A 13,033-nucleotide genomic window follows, 5' to 3' on the forward strand; every position below is an offset into this window, starting at 1 on the left:
CTGCGACGTAGTTGGGGACAAAAAGAGGTCTTAAGCCGGGACGGGAGAGCAGACATGGTCAGGATCAAAAAGGGGCGAAGCCGGAAACAGAAAGGATCAAAACGGGACAGGGTGGAGTCGGGGTCGAAAAAGGCTTGCTTAATATACACTGAGGTTCGCAGACAAACTGACAACAGGGGATTGACAGGACTGGGTTCAATTAGTGACAGGGAGCCAATCAGAACCCGTGGCGGTTGGCGCCAAATGAGCAGACACAGGTGAGTCACACCAGTAAGCATGAGATCCAAAGGGCAAAGCAGGGGCTCTAGCACCACCCTGTGTCTATTTGTGCACACCACTGACCTCCCAAACATACACATTTCGCTCCCAAAAAAGCAATTCAATATCTGTGGCCAATATCAAATCACTTTATAGCACACTGACGTGAATATTCTCTCCACGTATATTTGTTTTTCTGCATCCAAAATAATAAAACACCTATTCTGGGTGGAAATGAGATTCGCCACATCCTAAACAAACATCAACCCCGACGCCGGTTGCTGCGATCGATAGTGTCGGTGTAGGTGAAAATGACTTAAATGATAAAAGCGGTGTTCGACATTTCCAATCATATACGATAAAAAACATGTTCGGTTTGTCCTCATTTACCTGCGTATTTGTTTTGCAGAAATGAACCGCCATCATTATTCTCTGTACATTCACAACTGCCGGCTGGTCTTCCTGCTTCGGAGGGATTTCAGCCAGCTCGATACGTTCAGGCCCGCCGAATTTCATTGGAAACTGGAGCAGGTAAGGATGCTTTCAGGCGGATTTTGCACCCGGAGTGAGAAGCGATCCATTTTTAGTGTACTGTGAAGGAGAGAGGTTGTCTATTCTCATTACTGCCGGCCTTCACCTATCCACTTTTCTTCAGACTTTCTTCTGTTCAATGAAGAAGTCAAGGGGGCAAGAAACTGCCCTACTTTGTTCGAAATTCCTAAGTGTAGCTGTGTTCAAAGTTTGTTAAATCGCAAGGAATGACATATTCGCCCAAATTTATCGGTACTCTTTGGGATTTGAAGGTTTTTTCCGTGCAGGTTTTTATGTTTTGACTCGTTGATCAAATGTTAATGTGGTTCTCATTGAAGCAGAACAGCAAGAAACTAACGTGACTTACAATAGACCCTCGGGATACGACATTCTCTTCTGAAGAGCGGATCGCAGGATAGAAACCTTTAATAAATTGTCTCCGAACCCCCAGTACCCCAGGTAAAAATATCAGAATAATAATAGGATAGGATTTCATTTACCTTTAGTGTGAGAAGCCTTCAGCTGGTTGAGTGGGGTAGCGGGTGGATGCAGATGGGAGAATATGGCGACGGTGGATTAAAAACAACTCATTTTAAAACTTCTACTTTTGAGGATTGTCATGCCTTTGGTTTTTCTTGCTTCTTCGTTATTTTAACTCATGGTCAATTGGTTACAGCCATGACATTGGCGAGGGTAATGATCCTCGTGCTCTTATATTCATCATTGCAAGCTTTGTTTCCATAGTTATCATGTTTTTGCTTCTCCCTTTGATCCATGGGACCCTTAGTGGATAAATACAGGACTGTATCACCAATGCAGTCGAGATTCTGAACTGAATGGAAAAAGGAGAACGTCATCGTAGGAGGTAGTTTGGCTAATAACACATCAGAATTTTTATGATGCTATGAAGTAAACCAATGAACGACTATGTATCATTGAGACATAACTACATACGCACAAACACCGCAAAGATGGCGTTTAATACCTTTTTACGGACGCGAAATGATTATGTATTGTCGTCTCATAGTAGGGAAAATATCTTATTCCACGGCGTAAGGTCATGGAGCGGAGTTTCCGTATCCCAGGCGTCCACTGTAATTTATGTTTGCACTGTGTTACTGCCAAATGTCATTGCACTATTTTCATTACAATATGCACTTACAACCTAGGGCACTCTACAAGCACTACCTTTTTATGTGGGTCTTTTATTACATGTTTGTCCTGGAGTGCCCTGTCTAATCTCATCGTAAACAATGCTCACTATGTTGTCATCAATGACAATTAAGGCAATCCTAATTCTGAAACGTGTAACTTGCAGTCCTTAACTATGAAAATGTGTTGACAATAATAATCAGAATCTAAAACCAGGAACAGGGTTTGTACGGGTGCTCGAAATCCTTGAAAAGGCTTGAATTTGAATGTTGTGTTTCCAAGGTCAGGAAAATTCTTGAATTATGGGTGAGGTGCTTGGAAATGCTTGACATTGTTGCTATTGCCATGTTTCTCGGCAGTCTGAATCTATAGACCAAGCAACAAATGAGGATAATTTTTTTAAAGTGGCTAAGAATGACACCGACGCACCTTCTCTGGTGCCTTGTCATTATGGCGTTTACATGTGAAGCGCACCCGCCCTCTAGTGGTTGCACCCAACAGGACAGTTTTATTTAGAAAAAAAGTCTCTTTGGCTCACTTCACTTTTAGCTCCCAAACCGCTCCTCAGATTTTTTGTTTTGTAATTATACATTATCAAGAAAATAAAACATTATGCAGCAAATGATTTTGTAATTAGTCATTTCATGGGTTTAGCAGGGGATCCCTGAAAAACACAGTATTTCTATCTATCTACCTTGGTCATATATTTCAAGAGGGGTGACCGACAGCAATACAAACGCCTACAATAACAAGGGAAATAAAACAAAAATAAAATAAAAAAATAAATAAAAAAGGGAAAAAATAGCAAAAAACACACAAACATTTTTGGACAATGGCCAACCCAAATGCCCAAACACCCTAACAAGTTGGGCATGCTTTCGTCCCTCCAGATGAAACGGGACACAAGAACGCGGCCATGTCACTCGGGTCAGAGTGACACAACACACTCTTCTGTTCAACAGCAGGGCCCGACAGCTTTCACTGGTTTACCCCTGCCGCATCATACAGTTGCCCTGCCCATCCCTCAGAACACGTCCAAACATCCCACTATCCTTTCACAACACCTCTCCACTCATTCCTAAGTATCCACAGATTTACCACAAAATGTATGAAATACATAGCAATTTTAAGTTATTACGCAATTGACAGATTTAAACTCGAACAAAAACCCAACATCCCTAAAAATACTTAATATTAAAATGAAAAATGAACTCTTCAAATTCGACACAGACCCTCTGAAAAACATGCAAGACATATTAATTGTAATACCGTAAATTCCGGACTATAAGCCGCTACTTTTTTTCCCAAATGTTCAACCCTGCGGCTTATTCAGTGATGCGGCCAATTTATGTAATTTTTCTAACAGGCGCCAGCGGCACTTGAGTACAAAGGGTAAGATTTAGACCGGTGGAATATATGCGAGTGTGTCTTTGAATTAAGGAGCGTAGGACGACGTCTATATGACAAAGTCTCTTTTGCATACTGGGGAAGACGACTTTAATGACGTCAGATATAAGGTGGAAGATGAGCACGGTTTATCATGATTTTTACAAATACCGTATTTTTTTTAACAGACCCATTTCCTTGTGTTGCGAGCGTGTTCCTAGTAGCGTTTTGTTACCCTTCACAGACACGGTTTGGGATGAAAGTTATAATATTATTATTAAAGCTTTGAAAACTCTCTCGGTGTACCGTCTTTCTTTGTAAATATGTGTAACCATGTATAATATGTATTTGCAACTGTATATTTTTGTAATGTATTTATTTTAGAGACTTATTCTGATATGTTTTCCACGGGCGAATCAAAAAGAAGGGGCGAATACAACGGGGGCTGATGGGAAGTGGAGTAAAGGTGAGACGTGTTTGTGGACGCAGCGGACAATAGTGGATATATATTTTTCCCACCCTTACCTTTGGAAATATACTTTTTTTTTCCTTGGATTATTTTTAACGGGACCCGGACTCTGCAGGTTTGCGTCATACCTTAAGTACCAGTATCATTTTATGTTCAACTTGCCGGCTGTTGTACTTGGACTGTGTACTTCATATTCAGTTAGAGTTGTGGGACTCAAAGACGGGTTTGGGTTAATTTCGTGATTGTGTTACATGTTTTAATGTGGGCGCATGCGGCTTATATGCAGGTGCGGCTTGTGTAAGTACAAAAGCGGTTATCCTCTTAAAATGTGGTGGGTGCGGCTTATAATCAGGTGCGCTCTATAGTCCGAAATTTACGGTAATCAAAAATAAAAGCAAAAGATCAGAGGTCTCTAAGATTAAAAAATTCAATGCACTTTGCTTCGGATCAATCAATATATTTTTATTGCTTTTTATACATACGGTACTTTTTTACTTTTCTTGTTTTCTGTATTGAACTCAATTATTACCCACCACCTACAAAACTCTTTCTGTGTTTGTAAAGAAGTGTTATGTAGCCAGGATGAATTGTTGAAGCAGAATGGCAGAATTTGTATCAGTTTATAGCAGCCTATTGACGCAAAAAGATCATAGATAGGAACAGCTCAAAAGAGCACAACGTATGTGCTTGCAGCAAGATAGCGACTTTAATTAAGTCATCGACAAAAAAAAATGTTCTTTTGGTAGGTGCTGGATTCCTTCCTTTGAAGGTACTGGAAAAAATAGCCTTGAAAGTGCTTAAATTTGGCCATGAGAAAGGTGTACGAACCCTGCAGGAAGTGACCTGCTATCGGGACAGATTAAAACCCTGCCCCATTTGTTTCCCCCCGTGACTTTTCTTGATTTATTTTTTTTAAAACCAATTTCCAACACGGCCTATTCCTCCCCAGGCTATCATTCGATGTTGGTCTGTTGTCTTGTCGGCCATAACTTGCTGGATTGTTACTCTCAAGGTCTCCACTCTATCAAAAGTTATTCCAGTCTATTTCCGTGCCGTTTTGTCACCTCGCCCTGCCCCCTCCGCCGATCCACCGCGTCGCTCCCAACGAGCCCGCCCCTGAGTATATTTGCTCTGCTTTAATGAAAGTAAACACATCGTCTTCCCAACCGACTTTGTTTGGACTGCCGTCAACTTGGTCTCCTCTGATCAGCTTTGTTACGCTTTATTACCTGCGTGGTTTCATCTTTCCCGGCTTTTTTCTACCTCACTTTTTTTTTAAATGGTACCTTCTCTGAGATACTCGAAGGCAAATGTCACACGGAAGTTATTTTAGTCACAGAGATCACAACAGTGAGCTCTTTGGAAAGACGGTGTGATCTGCAATAAGCGATGATTTTAATGAAAAAGTGACAGCCTTAGTCCACTTCCTTTAAAATCAACGAAGGGAAAAAAATAGAAAAAAAAATGTTCTATAAATTTTGGACCCCACAGAAAAGAGTGTTCATAAGACTGTCAATTTTTAGTTCATGTGCTGAAAATATATCCCACTTTATTTAAATGCATTTCTCTCTCTCTCTCTCTCTGCATCTCCGTCTCTCTCTGCATCCTCTCTCTCTTTCTCTGTTTCTTTCACTCTGCACCTCTGTCTCTGTCTCTTTCTCTCTGCATCTGTCTCTCTCTGCATCCCCTCTCTCTCTCTTTTTTATCTGTTTCTTTCACTCTGCACCTCTGTCTCTCTCTATCTCTCTGCCTGTCTGTCATTCTCTGCCTCTTTCTTATTTTTGCATCGATTTCTGTCTCTCCGTTTCTTTCTCTCTGCATCTCTGTCTGTCTCTCTCTGCATCTTTCGCTTTTCGCAACTCTCTGTCTCTATGTCTCCCTCTCCCACGATCTCACTCTCTCTCTCTCACTCTTTCTGTCACTTTTTCTGTATTTCTTTCTCAGTTTATTTGTCTCTGCATCTGCATGTTTTTTTCATCTCTCTCTGACTCTGTCTCTGTTTCTCAGTGTCTTTCTATCTGTATCTGAATCTCTCTCTCTCTTCCTGTCTGTCTCTCTTCATCTTTCTCTTTTTGTATCTCTCTTTCTCACTGTCTATCTCTCCCACTCCCAACTCTCTCTCTCTTTCTCTCTTCCTCTCTATATCTCTTTCTCAGTTTCTCTCTCTGCATCTCTGTCTCTCTCTGTATCCTCTCTCTCTCTCCATTTATTTTACTCTGCACTGCTGTCTCTCTCTCTGCCTGTCTGTCTCTCTCTGCATCTTTTTTGCATTGCTTTGTGTCACTCTCTTTTTCTTCTCTCTGCATCTCTGTCCCCCTCTCTCCACCCTCTCTGCCTGTTTGTCTCTCTGCATCTTTCTCTTCGCATCTCTCTCTCTGTCTCACTGTCTCCCACTCACACGATCTCTATCTCTCTCTCTTTCTGTCTCTCTGTTTCTTTCTCTCTGTATCTCTGTATCCCTCTCTGCCTGTCTGTCTATCTGCATCTTTTTTCATCTCTCTCTGACTCTCTCATTCTGTCTCTGTTTTTTAGTGTCTTTCTATCTGCATCTGAGTCTCTCTCTCTTTCTCTTCCTGTGTGTTTCTCTCTGCATCTTTCTCTTTTTGCATCTCTGTCTATCTCTCCCACTCCAAACTCTCTCTCTCTCTCTCTCTCTCTGTTTCTCTCTCTGCATCTCTGTCTCACTCTGTATCCTCTCTCTCTCTCTCTCTCTTTCTTTTACTCTGCACCTCTGTCTCTCTATCTGCCTGTCTGTCTTTCTCTGCATCTCTTTTGCATCGCTTTCTGTTGCTTTTTCTTTTTCTTCTCTCTGCATCTCTCTCTCTCCACTCTCTCTGCCTGTTTGTCTCTCTCTTCACATCTCTCTCTATCTCTCTGTCTCCCACTCACACGATGTCTATCTCTCCTTTTGCATCTCTCTGTCTTACAGTCTATCTCTCCCACTCCCAACTCTCTCTCTCTACATCTCTTTGTTTCTGTCTCTTTCTCAGTTCCTTTCTCTCTGCATCTTTTTTCTCTCTTTGCACCCCCCCCCCCCCTCTCTCTCTCTCAGTCACTCACCCAGTCACTCACATAGTATGTGAAACAAAATATGTAGGGAACATGGGGATTCACATTCTTGCTTTCAGACAGAAGAAAATAAAAGAAACATCACTGCTCGAGTTATTGTCCAGTTGGGCTGGACAATACCTGCTTTTTGGCACAGGCCTACCGTCATAAAAAAAAAAAAAAAAAAAAGATTGCCCTGAAGCAACACTGGTAAGGTCAAAGAGAAATGAGTTCAGAAAATAAAATAAAAAATGCATCAAATAAATCTTTAATTCAGAGAGAGAAAAACAGAACAGGATTATGAAAAGCCACATTTTCACTCTGGTTAACTATTTAATGAGAGTTTGCATACTTAAAAATGATCAGGCATCCACAATGAAAAATAAAAATCGATTAACATGAGTCATCCACATTAATTTGAATGAAAAACTAGGACCGACAAGGAAATTAGTACGAGGTTAGACAAGCAAGGAAGCACTAGGACAGACAAGGAAGGAAGGACTCGGACAGACAAGGAAGGAAATACTTGAACGGACAAGGATGGGAAGACTTGAAAGAAAGAACTGAGACAGTGGAAGGATGGACTAGGACAGATTGTAGAATGATGGAAGGACTATGGTGGAGAGAAGGACTAGGACTAAAGGAAGTAATAGGATGATGAAAGGACAACAATGAAAGGCAAGTACTCTAACTAAAGGCAATGACTAGGAAAAAAGGACTAAAATGGACTAAAGATGGATTTGAGACGGACAAGGAAGGAACAAGAAGGGCTATGACGAAGGACTGAGACGGACGAGGAAAGACTAAGACGGACTAAGACGGACTAAGGAACGAAGGCCTAGGAAAGAAGTACCAGGACGGAGGAAGGAAGGAGGGAAGTAGTAGGATGGAAGGTGAAGAAAGCACTACGACATTGCATATTGTAGCTGGTGTTTGGCACCCTTTTTAATGGAAACATGCTTTTGATGTGAGGCCAGGGTTCTGTTCCTCTTCTGTCTGTATTGCTAACTGACATTTTCGATCTGTTTTATCCGTAAACAAAATTTCCCCTGCTGAAGTGGAACATGGTCACGTGGCGAGACTGCTACGTTTGATTGGTTAAACATTGTAGAGCCTGTATTAAAATGAATGCGCCTTAGCGGAGACAGACAGACCCATACTTACGTGGAGGGGATTTATTAAGTCAGAGTAAAAGTACTGATTTTTCCTTCACTAATTTACTCAAGTAAAAGTAAAAGTATAGGGGTTTGAAAATACTCCTAAAGGTACAATAATTCCCAAAACGTACTCAAGTAGATGTAACGGAGTAAATGTACTTTGTTACTACCCACCTCCAGGAAGGACTAGGATAGATCAGATAGGGAGTTCTAAAAAGGAAGGTCAGACGGATGGAAGGAAATAAGAATGAATGGATTCTACCTATTCGAATCATTTTGTTGATAGTATGTCAATGCCATACATTTTATTCATTCTTTGAGGGTCGTTTTTATTTTGTATTTTTAGCTTTGAAAATTTCCAATTTCAAGCCAGGAAGTACTGTACATTGGAGCTGGGATTCCGCCATGTGTGTCACAAGGACACGATCAGTGGGATTTGTGTGGAATGTCGGAGAGGAGTCACTCACTATCCTCGTTTTCCTGCACTTAGGAAGGACACTCAATGGCTTTTGCCGCAACTCCATTTAGCGCTATTGATTTTTCAATTGTCACCCTTGAGAGGAAAGGCACAGAGCCATGAAGGTATGTCGGCACGGAGCGGGAAAATCATCTTCCATTTGCTAAATGGATCGAACACTGCCAAGGAATGCGATTTCTGATGGAAACCTTTACACAACAAATGAATGGATACACTTTCCATCAGTGTATTTAATACCCTCAACAGGAAAACCTTTTTCACTCTTAAAACAAATTAAATGCAATTTGGTTCTAAAAGCCTAATTCAACCAAGTATTTTCAAGGAACTTGGCAATGTTCAACTGTTGTTTACTTAACAATGGTGAAAGGTATAAACATATTATTTTCAAATGAAAGATGAGGGTTCTAACTTTCTTTTGATATGTCCTATGACTATATAGCTGCAAAACAAAATTTTCTGTAGTTGAAATGGCAAAAATTGCCTAGCACCAGCTCTCCTAATTTGAGAAACACGTCTGGCATGGAACGAATCGGAAAAACAATAGAAAAAAACCCCCACAAAAATCCATGAAAAGTATTGTGAATTATCAGGGACATAAACAATGAACTGTGGTACAGCTGGAAACTGTATTTACAGGCTGAGATTTTTCCCAAAGTTAAGCTGAGACAAAGGACTATTCATTGGCGCTGACAGCTGTTTAGAAGCATAATTAGCGCCGCGCGACATCGTGTGTTGAGAATTGCAGATAAGTGTTCCAATTTCACTCCGGTGAAAACCGCGGCTGAGCTCAATTTATCGTTGAAGGTCCACGTCCAAGTTCCATTACCGAAAAAGAATGTCGGAAACGCTCGCAAATGAACGTCCATGCTATCTGTGCTACCTACCTGCTTGCAAAGTGCTTGTTTTGTGCCGTGGTTCTCTTCTAGCGCTGTGCTGATAAAAGCGCCCCGTTGTTTGGAAGCAGATGGGACAGATGGTGAAGTTGCTGATGTCGCAGCTCTTATATATGCGGAAGTGCAGAATGGAGCTCGTTTCTTAGTCCCGTCCTTCCTTCAACAGCTGCTGAGATTAAAAGTTAATAGTAGAATTTTCAACCTTCTGTTTCAGGTAGCGCTAAAAATTGCAAGTGGTGGTACGATTATCATAAAACAGTAATGGCTCAGTAACTGAATTACTCTATAGTAAATTGAATAGTTTCCAGGAAAAGTAACTATTTCTGTTACTCAAAAGAAGTTGTTGTATGTCGAAGAATTAAACATTTTCTAAACAGTATTTGAGTCTGTTGAGTAGAGTACAGACAGGTAGTTGTGTTATACAGTGGAACCTCAGTTCTCGACCATGATCCGTTCCAGAACCCTGTTCGAAAACCGGTTTGTTCAATCACCGAAATCGTTTTTCCCATTAAAAGTAATGTAAATCATTTTTAACCCGTTCCAACTCCCTGAATGTTTACGATGAACGTAAACATGAAGCTAACCCAGGCTAATCGTACGTTCGCGTTAGCGTAATCTACCGTACGAAAGATTACGCTAACATGAACATGTAAAAATAAAAAAATCTGGTCATTTACACGTCATTTAGCACCCGAATCTCCACAACAAGTGGCTAGCGCTTCATTGGAAATGGGGCTCCGTTACAACACCCTGAATGTTTTACGTAAACAAAGCTAACCCAGGCTAATCGTACGTTCGCTTTCTCGTAATCTTCCGTACGAAATATTACGCTAACATGAACGTGTAAAAATAAACAAAGGGAAAAGAAAAGAATTATGTATATGATTTCTTACCTTTGTGGTGCTCAGTAGAAGCCATGCTGTTTGTATAGCAAGATCAGAAACTCGCACACCTTCTTCATATTTTGCTATTATTTCTTTCTTAAATGCAATAGTTGTACGCACTACTCTTCTTTTTCCACCTGTAGCAACTTTGCTGCTTGCACCGACCTTCTTCGGAGGCATAATTAGGGGCTAAAACACTTGGTACACCTATATTAAAAGCGAAAGCAAAACGAAACACGTCCGCACGTGATAACAGTTCTTCACGAGGGGTGGGGGCAATCTACGCCCGTACGCCGCTCAGCATCCCACCCTAGCGTACCGGCGTTCGAACTCCGATTATTTGACCAAACAGCGAAGCAAGAATTTCTCGAAATTTTTGGTCGAGAACCGATTTGTTCGAACTGAGAGGCGTTCGAAAACCGAGGTTTCACTGTAGAACATTCTAAAATGTATTGCACCTCACCAGAAGATTTATTCCACATTTGAAGTGCAGCAAATATAAACAGTGAACAATATAATAAGATGACAATCAGCAGTAAACGTTGTAATATACAACTTTTCTATACATTTTTGGGGGGGATTCAATGTTGTTGACTTCAAATGTGTTGAGCATACCAGCTCAGTAGCCTAGATGGTAGTGTGCCCGCTTTGAGACTGGGAGGTCGCTGGTTCGCGCCTCGGCCGAGTCATACCTAATTGGTATAATGGCGGCGCCCTCTGTTGGCTGCGGCTGCATCGGCTCGCTACAACGGGTCAGGTGTATCGACATTTCGTTCTGTGTACATTGTTACAAAGAATGACAATACAAAGGAAATTATTATTATTATTATTATTTATAAACCAGGTTAAAATTGTTTTGTATTTTATCTTATCTTTGTAGATTTATATTTTGATATACAGTTTGACTTAAGAACTTTGAATTTCGTATTGGCTCGTGCATAGCTGCAAACGCCGAACATATCGAGCATTTGTAAGACTTGTAAAGAACTTTGAATTTGAATAAATGTTACTACTATAACTTCTTTAATTAACATTGGTGCTTGACTTTGTGGCCACCCTGTATATCCTGTCAGTGTTAATGTGTATGAAATTGTAAAGTTCATTATTTCGTAGTGAATATGGGCAGTAAATAAATTATTCTAACAATTCATTGAACAATTTAACTAAAGAGCCGAGTTTATTCTTTTATAAAACTCGTCTCATGTTTTTGGAGCACCACATACGTTTTTAGATAATTATGTCGGGAAAACGGATGAAAAACCTTGTTTAGTTATTCTGAAGGGTTGCTACACACACTTAAGGTGAATTCTTTTTACAGTTTTCGATAGTTCAATATACTTTAATCAAGACACACACACTCTTTGATTTATGGACTTTTCTTTTACTAATCATCTACTGAAGAAGCTTGAATAGAACACAAAACAATAAGAAAACAAAGTAAAGACAACTAGAAGTTGAGAACTTTAACTGGCACCATTTGGATAGACAACAACATTGGCTTGACTATTACGTTTTTGTATTTTGATAGAGTTCCCCCTTTTACGTCACACCAATACCTAGCAACAACTGTTCTGCTAAATTCTGCTTCAATGAAGATGACGACCCAGTCTTTATGTCCTCAGCTGTAGAGCAATGAGGAATCCTCGTAGGCTTGAGAGCCGGTTGGGACGAGGACCACAGGATGCAAGGTGTTGAAGCAGAGGTTGACTGCTGATGGCTTGAGGCTTCTCTGAGGTTGCTGGCATTGTCCCACCGGTTTGGCCGCTAGCTTGATCAAGCTTGGCAAGCCTCTCCGGCTGCCCTTTGAGCTGAGACCTGCCCAGGACCGGCCAGGGCCTAGGTCCAGCTTTTTCTCCTGTTAGGACATCCCTCCTGCCTTGTGGCTGGCCAAAAGACGTTTACCAGCTCTGGGTTCCGGTCTCCTGGGAGGGCGGACCCCCTGTGGCGGAGATGTCACGGCAAGCTTTGATGCGCAAATGTAGATAAAGCAGGGAGGGCTTTATCTACAACCTCACATTCCAGCATTATCAGTCAGATAACATATCTATGTGATTGACCTAAAACAGTATTCACTTCACAGGGCTTGCCATTGTTTGATCATTTTCTGACATTGCGAAAAGGAATTCTGAGCAAACGTTGAATACTCTACCATTTTTTCTTACGTTTACTCTGTTTTCCTTTTGTTAATGTACTTTTTTCTACGGTTTGTTTTTGTTCCATTAAATTTATTAACCGTAAATTATATTGTTTACTGCTGATTGGTATTATTGTCACAGACCAGGAACGGAGACGGGATCCAATAGCGTTCGTTTTACTGAGTTTTTATCAAGAAAGAGAACAGTGCTTGCATCCACGATCTGATGATCGTCGGTCACGGGTAGCAGATAGCAGGAACGCGGAAGTGGCACTTCCGTGTCGAGCGAGGATAGTCGTGGGCAGCGAGAAAAACAGGTCGATGGCTGGGGCGAACGAGCAAAAAGCAGAAACAGGTCCAGAAAAAAGGTCGGCAACAGGTATCAGGCAGGAAACAGGGCAGGATAGTGTCGGAGAGTACAAGAGCTTGCCTAGCTGAGAGCATAGGTTCGCAGACGGTCTGACTGGTTCTTTTCAGAAGAAGGGAGTTGGCGCCAATGGGGCAGCCGCAGGTGCCCCGAATCAGTAATCATGACAATTATATTATATTGTTTACTGTTTATATTTTTTGTACTTCAAGTGTAGGATAAATCTGCTGGTGAGGTGCAATACATTTTACAAGGTTCTATATAAAACAACTACCT

The 13,033-nt window shown here is 41.1% G+C and overlaps 1 protein-coding gene and 1 long non-coding RNA gene across 6 annotated transcripts in view; one reads left to right on the forward strand and one right to left on the reverse strand.

Moving 5' to 3' along the window:
• Positions 1 to 13,033, forward strand: part of clstn2a (calsyntenin 2a) — a 248,515-nt gene that overhangs the window by 204,448 nt on the left and 31,034 nt on the right. The window contains exon 9 of the mRNA XM_088348430.1: positions 668 to 789. Within this exon, the coding sequence (XP_088204556.1) occupies positions 668 to 789 (122 nt within the window). The remainder of the gene's footprint in view (positions 1 to 667; positions 790 to 13,033) is intronic.
• LOC148376553 (uncharacterized) overlaps positions 1 to 13,033 on the reverse strand; it is a 42,477-nt gene that overhangs the window by 1,028 nt on the left and 28,416 nt on the right. For 4 of the 5 annotated variants that reach the window (XR_015852117.1, XR_015852116.1, XR_015852118.1 and 1 more), the window contains exons 5-6: positions 9,364 to 9,538; positions 649 to 849 (exon numbers count right to left, since the gene is read on the reverse strand). This is a non-coding gene — a long non-coding RNA (uncharacterized LOC148376553). The remainder of the gene's footprint in view (positions 1 to 648; positions 850 to 9,363; positions 9,539 to 13,033) is intronic. The other variant, XR_015852120.1, reaches the window with a different exon arrangement.

Source organism: Urocampus carinirostris, chromosome 1 (assembly GCF_059441175.1).
Source record: "Urocampus carinirostris isolate Australia breed hairy pipefish chromosome 1, RoL_Ucar_1.0, whole genome shotgun sequence".
NCBI lineage: Eukaryota > Metazoa > Chordata > Actinopteri > Syngnathiformes > Syngnathidae > Urocampus > Urocampus carinirostris.